The sequence below is a fragment of the Apodemus sylvaticus genome, chromosome 10, assembly GCF_947179515.1.
Source record: "Apodemus sylvaticus chromosome 10, mApoSyl1.1, whole genome shotgun sequence".
NCBI classification, from domain to species: domain Eukaryota; kingdom Metazoa; phylum Chordata; class Mammalia; order Rodentia; family Muridae; genus Apodemus; species Apodemus sylvaticus.
In genome coordinates, this window is record NC_067481.1 from 56,519,176 (window position 1) to 56,531,410 (window position 12,235).

At 40.3% G+C, this 12,235-nt stretch overlaps 1 protein-coding gene across 1 annotated transcript in view; it reads left to right on the top strand.

Moving 5' to 3' along the window:
• Cfap52 (cilia and flagella associated protein 52) overlaps positions 1-12,235 on the top strand; it is a 43,619-nt gene that overhangs the window by 7,212 nt on the left and 24,172 nt on the right. The window contains exons 2-4 of the mRNA XM_052195715.1: positions 2,972-3,171; positions 3,535-3,671; positions 9,216-9,344. Of these exons, the coding sequence (XP_052051675.1) occupies positions 2,972-3,171; positions 3,535-3,671; positions 9,216-9,344 (466 nt within the window). The remainder of the gene's footprint in view (positions 1-2,971; positions 3,172-3,534; positions 3,672-9,215; positions 9,345-12,235) is intronic.

Sequence of the window (12,235 nt, forward strand, 5' to 3'; positions counted from 1 at the left end):
CAAGTCCAGCTTAAGAAAAGGTTTTTAAATACCCACTAATAAATGTAATATGAGATTTGTATAAAGGAGACATAAGTAGGGAACATAAAAAAGAGACTTCAAAGAGAAACATACTCTCATTTTAGCAAAGAGTCATAATACAGCATCACAAGATTAAAATAATAAGATTTAAGTCATTCTGTACCTTTAATAGAATACACCAACTAACTTCAGAGTTTATATTGTAAGATAAGCATGAAGAATAAGCAGGGATCAGGACATAGCCCAGTGGTAGAGCACTTGCCCGGTGTACACAAGGCCCTGGGGTTTGATCCTCAGCACATTGCAAAGGAAAATAAAGAGTTAAAAAAAACAAAACAAAACTCCTCTAAGATGAATAACACGAGATGATTATTTCCTGTTAAGACTGATTGAAAAGAGTTGTCATTGTTGAGTTGGTTTTTGGCAAATATTTGCAGAGAAGGAGCTTTCTAAGAAAGATGTCTGACTATGGGAGGCCTTGGTCTTCTCCAAAGAACCTGCCGTCATTTAGAACTTAAACAGTGGGTTGTGGGATGTTGGCTTTTCCTCGAACCTTATTACAACATGTTTGTGTAACAATACATATCCTTTTAATGAATTTAATATTTTAATATATATTATAAACACATAATATATAATATTATAATAACATAATGATATTCATATATCATATTATCTAATAATATAAAATATTTAATATATTTTAAATACATTTAAAATGTGCAAAGGGATGCTCTGACACTTGGGAGTACTGTGAAGTAATTCCCACAACCAAGATAATGATTAGCATGTTTGATGTTTTTCACATCTGTGAAAATTCCAAAGATCAACAGTCGTAACAAGCAGACACTGACAGCGCAGTATCGCTGCCATAGGTTTTCTGTCACTGCGGTAGGGACACCATGAAGTAACTTAAGGAGGAAAGGGGCTATTTGGCTTACACATAAATCCTGATCACAATCCCTCACTGAGAGAAGCCAAGGCAGGAACTGGAGAAGAGCTAGAGAAGCAGGCAAGAAGCTCGAGGTAGGAGATGAAGCAGAGACCATGGAGAAACGCTGCTTACTAACTTGCTCCCCATTACTTTTTTAGTCTGCTTTCTTATTCCACCAAGGACCACCTGTCCCAGGGTGGCCCCTCCCACAGTGGGCTGGGCCTTCCCACATCAATCATGAAGCAAGTCTACCTTACCGGCTTGACCACATGCAATCTGAGGGAGGCATTTTCTCATCTGAGGTTCCTTTCCCCAGATAACTCTAGCATGTGTCAAGTTGACAAAAACCCAACTAAGACACTAACTGTAGTCCCTGTGCTGTCTGCCAGGTCTCCAGAACTTTCTCATCTCACAAAATTGGAGCACTGGACCCTTGGAGCTTTATCTTCCCATTTCCTCCACCCCTGTCAACCACTACCCTGCTCCCTGTTTCTATGAGTTCAGCCTTGTAGGGTTCCATTTCATATTTCTTTCTATGCCTGGCTTACTTCACTTGGCCTGACGTGCTCTCGAGGTATTAAAACCTGAGCAGAGAAACTGAACACACATTTTTCAAAAGACATGCAAATGGCCCTTGGGCATATGACCTGACGCTCAACATCCCTTCATAAGGGAAATGCAAATCAAACTACAGTAAGATATCTCCTCAGGACGGTTAGCACGGCCACTGTAAAAAGCACAGATGATACTATGCATTGGTGAGGATGTTGAAAAAAAAGAGAACCTCTGTATACTGTCCTGAGAATGTAAATTGGCCCAGCCGTTATGGAAAACTGTATGGTGGTTCCTCAGGGAGAGATAGGGTGGGGGAGGAAATAGAAGAAAAGAAAACCAGAGCTATGATATAGTCCAGCAAGCCCACCTCTGGGTATGGCTTAGTTACGGTTATCATTGTTGTGATGGAGCATCATGGCCAAAAAGCAACTTGGGGAGGAAAGGGTTTATGCAGCTTATACTTCTACATCATTGTTCACTGTCAAAGGAAGTCAGGATAGGAACTCAAACAAGGCCAGGAACCTGGAGGCAGGTTTTTAGATACATGCCAAGATATAGACAATACCCCAACAATAGACAAATGGATAGATAAATTATGAGATGCACCCAGGCATACTGTAATGTTATTCGGCCTTTTGAAAGATGGCCATCATGCCATTTGCAAACTGAGTGAGCCTGGAGGGGATTTTGCAAAGTGAAATAAGCAAAACTTGTCTTTAAATGTTTGCTGTAAGCACTCCGCAGTATCCCTGTGTCTATAGACCATTCCCCCAAAAAGCTGCCCTATACATGTCGCATGTCATTTTATAATCACACTTGCTCCTTGCCCGGTGCTATGGCCTGCGCTATGCTCCGAAATTAGCCATTCCCCAGGCCTTCATTGGTGCTTCTCTCCTCAAAGCCGGCTTACAAGCTACTTGCTTCTCTCCTCAAAGCTGGCTTACAAGCCACTTCTCTATCTCGGCCCGGCTTCTTCCTCCTGAGACCCGGAAATCCCACCTTTTTTTTCCCTTTGCCCAATGATTTCGCTTCCTCAGTCTTTATTGACACAATCAAGAACCAATTAGGGAAAGGACAACTCCACCTACATATACATCCTTGCTTGTCAGTATTAGAGAACCTACCATAGGGCTTTGCTGTCCAAGGTTTCCAGACATCAGCATCCCTTGTAAGCTAGCTGAAAATGCAGAAACCTAGCTCACACCAAACCTGAAACTGGAAACATTTTAACCTGCTCCTGGGGCAGTTTTATGCACATCAAAGTCTGAGAAGAATTGTGATATACCAGTTTCCTTGTCTGTGGAATACAGTTACCTATTTACTCTATACTTACTTAAGTTGAATTAAGGTTTATTCCAAAAGTGTTGTCTTTCATACGCTGAGGGGGAAAAAAAGCCCCCAAACAAACACACCAGCCACATCTACACCTGGCTATAGTTATTTTTAATCTCTCTCTTTTAGGACACGTTCCCAATGGTCTCAAATGCCATCCTGACCAGGAGCACCTGATCTATCCCCTGGGTTGCACTGTCCTCATCCAGGCAATAAATACTAATGAGCAGAATTTCCTACATGGCCATGGTAACAACGTCTCCTGTGTGACCATCTCCAAGGAAGGAGATTATATTGCCTCTGGACAAGTCACATTCATGGGTTTCAAGGTGAATAAAATGGGAACCATTCACCTGGGGTTTACTTAGAGGTGCCTCCCTGGAGGAGTTCCCTGACTTCAGGTTCCTGGCTCTGAGCTCTCAGAGGTCCTCTCTTCATCCTGTGCCTTCTCTTGGTTTCAGCCCATCAAGCTGCCCCTGAAAGACTGTTATCTTTGTACCAGATGCTGCAGCTTGTGACTGCAAATGCTGAGCTTAAATCTGCTCTGTTTTGTTGCTGTCTGTCATGTTTATACCACGTGGTCCAATAGAGGAAAGTTGCGACATTGAGTATTTCTCACCAAGAGAGGTAGCCATCCCTTCAGCTTCCACTAAAGCCTGTCTAGGATCTGACAGTGTATTCTTACCCCTCAGGCAGACATCATTCTGTGGGACTTTAAGAAGAGGGAGCTGATTGCTCGGCTGTCACTCCACAAGGGCAAAATCGAAGCCCTGGCCTTTTCACCCAATGATTTGTACTTGGTGTCACTTGGTGGCCCCGATGATGGAAGGTAACAAATTCTGATATAACTTCTTTCTTTCTTTTCTTCTTCCTCTTCTTCCTTCTTTTTCTCCTCCTTCCTCCTCCTCCTCTTCCCCCTTCTTCTTCCTCTTCCTGCTTCTTCTTCAGGGAAAGTTTGTTCGTTTGTTCATTTTCTTTTTAAGACAGTTTGTCTGTGTAGCCCTGACTGTCCTGGAACTCACTCTGTAGACCAGGCTGGCCTCAGACACAGAGATCTACCTGCCACCACCCAGTTACTTACATGTCTTCTACCAGGTATTACAGACATCAAGTAACTTGGCCCTTTCCAGGTCCTCTGTTGGTGTGCCTACATCTGAGTGTGTTGTTATGTGTGAAAAGGCCTAGAAAAAATGCCTCGGCTATGGCTATACATGGATATTAATACCTTGAAATATTTATACACATACTATAGTTTTCTGATCTGAGCTTCATAAGTGTACAATGATACATAGTTCCATGTCCTCTCAATGCACATACATTTGCCAACGTTTTCATGATTTTTGCTACTTAGTAATCAATTGTGAGTGTGCCCACCATCTCTGGGCCATCCCTACTTTTGACTTTTTCTCATAAGAAATATAGCCAGAATTTTTCTGCTGGTGTCATTACCCCTGTTAAATGCAACTGTTCTCATCCATGTGTGTATAACTGGAAAGATATTAGAAGTCCCAGTACCTGAGGTCCAGGCATGGAGTGTCCTGGAGACTGGCCACTAGGCCACTTCCACCGTCTGCTAGGAGCGTTGTCTAGGAGAAACTCCCACCTCTGGAAAACCTGCTAATCCCTTGTCACTTTGACCTTGATTTTAGACTATCTAAAATTTGCTTACAGCCAGCTAGTGCTTGAGGAACTCAATGGATGAACATTTGCTGGCCTGGGAAAATGCAATATGACCATTTCTGGTTGGTCACTATGGTGAGGAAGGCAAGGTTCTGACAGCTAGCTTCAGACAGTTGGTCTAATTTTGAAACTGTGGCAGGGGTCCAGTCCACCCAATCCTCCTGGTTTAAGGATAGACGAAGATGAAAACTACAGAAGATAGTGGTGAACAGTCTATGGTTTGCCTTTCTGCATACAAATCTCAAGGTGAATAAATAAACTAGTGAATAAACGATTTATTAGTTTTTGTATCAATGTTAGCATACTCTTTTTGTTGTCATTCAGCTCTTTCTTAGTTACTTTTCTATTGCTGTGATAAAGTACCTTGGCCAAGGCAACTTATAAAAGCAAGTTTAATTTGGTGTATACCATTTTAGAGGGTCAGAGTCCATGACCATCAGGGCAGGAAGCATGACAGTCAGCAGACAGGGCATGGCACTGGAGCAGTAGCTAAGAGCTCACTTCCTAAGACTTAAACACAAGGCTAAGAAAGACACTGGAAATGGTTTGAGTCTTTTGAAACCTCAAAGGCTGCCTCCAGTGACATATCTTCTTCTAATAAAGCCACACCTCCTAATCCTTCCAAAACAGTTCTACCAACCCTGGGTGAGAGGGAACCAGTATTCAAATATAGGAGCCTATGGGGTCCATCTTCATCCAAACCACCATGAGTTCTCATTCAGAACATCTATGTGTATTTATTCTTTGCAATGGCTGTAGAATTATACCATACACATATGCCACACATTTAAAGTTACTTTCTATGCTGGTATGCTCCGTTTATTTTATTTTTTTTAAAAAACACTTATTTCTAAACAAAGTAAAGCTACAGTTGGCTAAGATTTGTAAAAAACTGTGTTGTCCTGCAATGCAAAAAAGATTGGCAATTCAAAAATGCTTCATGTCCTCACTATAAATTGTTCTTCTATTGGCTGAAGACTTTTTTTTTTGAAAAGCATGTTCTTTTATTGAAAAAAGAAGTAAAAACATTTAATGATAAAATTTAAGATTAACATGGAAAATATTTCTGATAAAATAGAAGAGAAATATAGAAAAACACATTAAAATTGACAGTTTTCATGGAAAATTAAAGAGTAAAATGGTAGACATAAAAACATTGCTAAATTAATTGAAAAAGGAAGTAGAAACATTTTATGATAGAATTGAAGATTTGCGTGGAAAATATCTCTGATAAAATTGTAGAAAAATGTAGAAAAACATGTTAAAATTGAAGATTATCATGGAAATTTTTATATAGATATAACAATAGTAGGCATAAAAGTACTTCTAAGTTGACTGAAAGTGGAATTATAAATATTTTCTGATAAAGCTGAAGATTTACATGGCAAATATTTCTGATAAGATTGAAGAAATATATAGAAAAACATGTTAAAGTTGAAGATTGTCTTGGAAAATTATACAGATAAAATGGTAGGTATAAAAACAATTCTAAGTTGATTAAAAGTGGAATTATAAACATTTTTGGGTAAAAATTGAAGATTTACATGGAAAATATTTCTGATAAAATTCAAGAAATATATAGAAAAGCATGTTAAAATTGACTATTTCCTGGAAAATTATACAGATAAAATGGTAGACATAAAAAACCTTTCTAAATTAATTGAAAGTGGAATTGAAAACATTTTGTGATAAAATTAGAGATTTACATGGAAAATATTTCTGATAAAATAGAAGAAATATATAGAAAAACATGTTAAAATTGAAGATTATCAGCCGGGCGTGGTGGCGCATGCCTGTAATCTCAGCACTCTGGGAGGCAGAGGCAGACTGATTTCTGAATTCAAGGCCAGCCTGGTCTACAGAGTGAGTTCCAGGACAGCCAGGGCTAAACAGAGAAACTCTGTCTCAAAAAAACCAAAATCCAAAAACAAAACAACAACAAAAACAAAAAAAAAAATTGAAGATTGTTGGGGTTTTTTTGTTTGTTTTGTTTGTTTTTTCGAGACAGGGTTTCTCTCTCTGTGTAGCCCTGGCTGTCCTGGAACTCACTTTGTAGACCAGGCTGGCCTCGAACTCAGAAATCCACCTGCCTCTGCCTCCCAAGTGCTGGAATTAAAGGTGTGCACCACCACTGCCCAGCAAAAATTGAAGATTATCATGAAAAATAATGCAGATAAAATGGTAGATATACAAAATTTACTAAATTAATTTAAAGAAGAATTACTAACATTTTCTGATAAAATTGAAGATTAACATGAAAAATATTTCTGTTAGTCTATGTCTTTTTATTGGGGAATTGAGTCCATTGGTGTTAAGAGATATTAAGAAATAATGATTGTTTTATTTTTGATGTTATTTTTATGTTTGAATGGTTACCTTCTTTTGGGTTTGTTGGAAGATTACTTTCTTGCTTTTTCTAGGGTGTAGTTTCCCTCCTTGTGTTGGTATTTTCTATCTATTATCCTTTGTAGGGCTGGATTTGTGGGAAGATATTGTGTAAATTTGATTTTATCATGGAATATCTTGGTTTCTCCATCTATGGTAATTGAGAGTTTTGCTGGGTATAGTAGTTTGAGCCGACATTTGTGTTCTCTTAGGGTCTATATGAGATCTGCCCGGGATCTTCTAGCTTTCATAGTCTCTGGTGAGAAGTCTGGTGCGATTCTGATAGCACTGCCTTTATAAGTTCCTTGCACTTTTCCCTTACAGCTTTTAATATTCTTTCTTTGTTTAGTGCATTTGGTGTTTTGATTATTATGTGACAGGAGGACTTTCTGGTCTGGTCCAGTCTGTTTGGAGTTCTGTAGGCTTCCTGTGTGTTCATGGGCATCTCTCTCTTTAGGTTAGGGAAGTTCTCTTCTATAATTTTGTTGAAGATATTTACTGGCCCTTTAAGTTGGGAATCTTCACTCTCTGCTATACCAATAATGCTCAGGGTTGGTTTTGGGTTACAAGCTTTTTGCATTTTGCATTTTCCTTGACTGTTGTGTCAATGTTTTCTATGGTATCTTCAGCATCTGAGATTCTTTTATTTCTTGTATTCTGTTGTTGATGCTTGCATCTATGACTTCTGATTTCTTTCCAAGGTTTTCTATCTCCAGAGTTGTCTCCCTTTGTTTATATTCCATTTTTAATCCCTGGATGGTTTTGTTCAGTTCCTTCACTTGATTGTTTGTGTTTTCCTGTAATTCTTTAAGGGAATTTTGTGTTTCCTCTTTAAGGGCTTTTACCTGTTGACCCATGTTCTTCTGTATTTCTTTAAGGGGGTTATTTATGTCCTTGTTAACTCTTGCTTTTCCAGTGTGTTGGGGTATCTGGGACTTGCTGTGGTTAAAGAACTGGGTTTTGATGTTACCAAGTATCCTTGGTTTCTGTTGGTAGGGTTCTTGCACTTGCCTTTCACCATCTGGTTATCTCTGGTATTAGTTGGTCTTGCTATCTCTGGCTGGAGCTTGTCCCTCCTGTGGGCCTGTAAGCCTGTGTCCGTACTCCTGGGAGACCAACTCTCTTCTGGTAGGGTCTGTGCACAGAAGGCTGTGGAGCTGCCTGGCTCCCTGGTGCAAATGGCAGCTAGGAGACTCGACTGAACACTCTTGTATGATGTCCTTTATTAACTTTTTTTTATTTAGGCAATGAAAAAATGGGTTTCATTCCCTAACTTAAAAGAATGCTCAGGCCGGGCGGTGGTAGTGCACGCCTTTAGTCCCAGCACTTGGGAGGCAGAGGCAGGCAGATTTCTGAGTTCAAGGCCAGCCTGGTCTACAGAATGAGTTCCAGGACAGCCAGGGCTGCACAGAAAAACCCTGTTGCTGAGGGTTGAGCCCAGGGCCTGGAACATGCTAAGAGCACATTCTAGCACTCACCTATACCTCCAGTTCCTATGGCCACTTTCAATGCATTATTGATTATATAATTTTGAGTAATTCATAGTGCTATATACATATGCATATGCACATACATATACATATGCATATACAATACACACAAAGCTTTTGTGTGGGAATATATTTGCGTTTCTTTGGAGTATGAAGCATTTGGGCTATGTTTTGTTTAAGATGGGATCCACGTAGCCCAGGGTAGCCTCAAACTTGTTATGTATCCAGTGGGGATGATCTTGAACTCCTAGGACCTGTGTCAACCTCTCAAGGTCTAGAATTAAAGGACGTGTCTATTGCCCTAAGGAAAATGTTTACATGAAATGGAGGCTTGCAAGCTTTGATGGTTGCATGTCTGAAGTGCTTTGATGGATCCGTTCACTGACTTCCAGCCCCAGAATCCTTTTCCTTCAAAGCTTTTAAAGCATGCCATGCTAGTCTTCTAGTAAAGTGGTGTGATTGATTGAGCAGATGTTTGGGGGTGGCTGGGGGGTGGTGGAGGGGTGAGGGTGGGAGAGATAGAGGGGTGAGGGTGGAGGTGTTGGAGGGGTGAGGGAATGGAGGGGTGATGGTGCAGTGGGGGATAGGGGATGGAGAGGTGAGGGTGGGGGATGGAAGGGGGGATGGAGGAGTGGGGGAATGGAGGGGTGAGGTGGGGTGGGGGATGGAGGGGTGAGGGTGGGGGGATATCAAGGGCAATGTTTGTGTTCCCTCACTAGTAAGGATTCATTTTGTTCTTTTTCTTCCAAGAACCAGGAAAAGAGTTAACTTTGTAAGTCTGACTTCCCCTGTTGGTGTCTTCCCCTTCTTCTTTGCAGTGTGGTGGTTTGGAGCATCGCCAAGAGAGATGCCATTTGTGGCAGCCCTGCGGCAGGCCTCAATGTCGGCAACGCCACCAGCGTGGTCTTCTCTAGGTGCCGAGATGAGATGTTCGTCACTGCCGGAAAGTAAGTCCACACAGCGAGAAGATCAGACTCATAGATGACCACGTCACCCACACAGAAAACACACTTGCGATGCCAGGGGAGGGAGGAGAGAGGGATATGTTTTGAGCACTGAATGAACCCCTTGCTTTATAATTTTTTTGTAAGTACTGAAAAAAAAATCCTTTCAGCTGGATGTGTTTCTTAAGTATATTTCTTTGAAAAATGTTGTTGAGGAAAGATTATGCTGAATGGCTAAAGTCTTCCTTAAAACATATTTTATTACATTTATTTACATATCGTGTGTATGTGTGCCTATGCATGTAACACAGCAAGCATATGGAGGTCAAAGGACAAGTTTCCGGAGTCGGTTCTTCACTTCCATCATGTAGGTCTTGAGGACTGAACTCAGGATTGTTTGGCAGCAAGCCCCTTACCCACTTAGCCACCTCACTAGCCCTGAACTTTCCTTAGGACTCTTCTTGTCACCGAAAAGACTTGATTTCCAATCCGTGCTTGCCAAGTCATTTGCACATTGCATCGATTTGCTTTCTGGTTGGTATTTCTTACCACCTGCTCTTGATTTAGGTCTCATGTAGTGATATTTTGCCAAAGAACGATGCCAGGATACTTCAAACATTTAAGCTATTAGCCACAGGACATGACTTGGGTAGGGCCAGCTTCACCCAGCTTCTGGTGAGCGACTTGAACATCTGAACAGAACCTGCATCTGTGCCACAGCATACATTAATTTAGAAATTGGCAATCAGAGCCCTGCTTGGTGTCCTGGAGGGAAGGTGAAACAGACATAAAAGTCTCCTTTCTCCACATCCCCCACAGACTTAAAGGGAAGAAAGGGTAAACTGTAAGCCAGAAGGATAAGTTCAGCGAAACTATCTTTGCAATTTCCCTGTCATCTCTCATCCATGAAAGGTACAGACTGTTCGTTCCTTCCCTAGCCGGAGCAAGGAATGTGTGCCGCCCTGCCTCTGTGATGTCTCCAGTCCCCACCTTGGAACACACACACTGCATTTATTCCATGTCTGAGTGAGGAAGGACTCACAGAGAGGCAGTAAATTCCTTGGCAGCCCTGAAAGGCCTCCCCTGACAGACAAATCAGGTCCTGACCCTACCCTGCTCTTTCTGCCCAGACTGAAGCTCTCTAGCCCCTGCCCCCACCTCCCTCCATTCTGCTCCAGAGAGCAGCTTGACTCTTTGTTTTGCTGGATCTGGGATCTTTGGTTCCTTAGCAGCTAAAGGCATCAATCTGTTCTACTGTCTGTGGCAATGTTTCTCCAAATTCAAACTGGAAGTTTTATAGGAAACAATCTTTTTTGGTTCATCCGTATTCCACGCTGGCTTCAATTTCTTGTTGACACCAGTACTGGGAATGTCCATATTCTTAAGAAAGATGTCTGTTGTAATGCCAGGATACCTGGCTTCTCCATCAGAGTCATGGTTTGTGTATTCCCTTATATGGTCCCCCTGAGACAGCCCAAACATCCGTGTTTTGGCATTCGTATGATACCTATCAGTATGGCCATGGGCCAATATGTATGCAAGAGCAATCAATCAATCTCTCTCTCCACTTTGAAAAATACATTTAAATATTCCTTGAGCATTTACTATGTCTACAATTCTGTAAGCAAAAAATAAAAAAAAATAAGGTTGGCAAACTTTTAATTTTTTTTATATTCAACACAATATATATATTTTTTCATACCAATCATAAAAATAATGGACATGTTATTAAATGAACATAAAAAGATAGTCTTTTTGTTTGTTTGCTCATTTTGTTTTTAGTAGAGCTTAAAATCTTGGCTCTTACTATGGTAGAAACCCAAAATAAGAACAATTTTTAGACATTGGAGCTCATTGTAATAAGGCTGTACGTCAATATTCCTCACATTACCAAAGGATTTGACCTCCATAGTAGCTAAGAGTCGACAGTTCTGCTGCACCAAGGAATGAATTGTAGGCATCCAATTATTTGGATACAGATTTCATGCTATGGTCAAAGCTATTTGACTTGAGTGATTGTCATCATTCTCAGCCCACAGGGAACAGGTTACATTCATTTAATAAATGGTGTGTGTATTAAGATGGTCTATCCATGAAGTCATTCATCAACTGTTTCAGTGAATAATGGTTCTGCTTGCAGGGTGGCACAGACATTAGGTGAGGGTAAGATTCTGGTTCATTGGCTGCGATGATTTTGAAAAGCATTCATCTCAGAAAAAGAGTAATTTATAAGGGCATCTTCTTCAAAATTGATACAATAATTATAAATATCAAGCAAAATATTCAGTCTCTCACAAGCCACCTCCCAAATTAATTGTCTACATTTCTTTTTGCTGTACAAATAATTTTGAAAGATATAAGCTGTTTTGAAACCCATAGTATAGTGTAAAAACATCAAATAAACAATCCTACTTATAGAGAGCTGAGATAGGAGAAACATGATTTCAAGACCATTACATGGTACACAGCAAGACAAGTGTATATGGATTGTACAACATTGGACATATCTCTCCAATTACCAAATTAGAGAGACCACTGGGTGAGAGTCAACAAATTTCTAATTCCTCATAGTTTTAAATTTCAATCGATTAGGATATGTTGGTAATATTAATTTCATATTAAGAGATAATAAGGAAAAGTGATTGTTACTTCCTGTTATTCTTGTTGTTAGAGGTGGAATTATGTTTGTGTAAGTTTGTTGAAAGATTACTTTCTTGTTTTTTTCTAGTGTGTAGTTTCCCTCCTTATGTTGGTGTGTTCAATCTGTTATCCTTTGTAGGGCTGGATTTGTGGAAAGATATTGTGTAAACTTGGTTTTGTCATAGAATATCTTGTTTTTTCTGTCTATGGTAATTGAGAGTTTTGCTGGGTATAGCAGTCTGGGCTGGCATCTG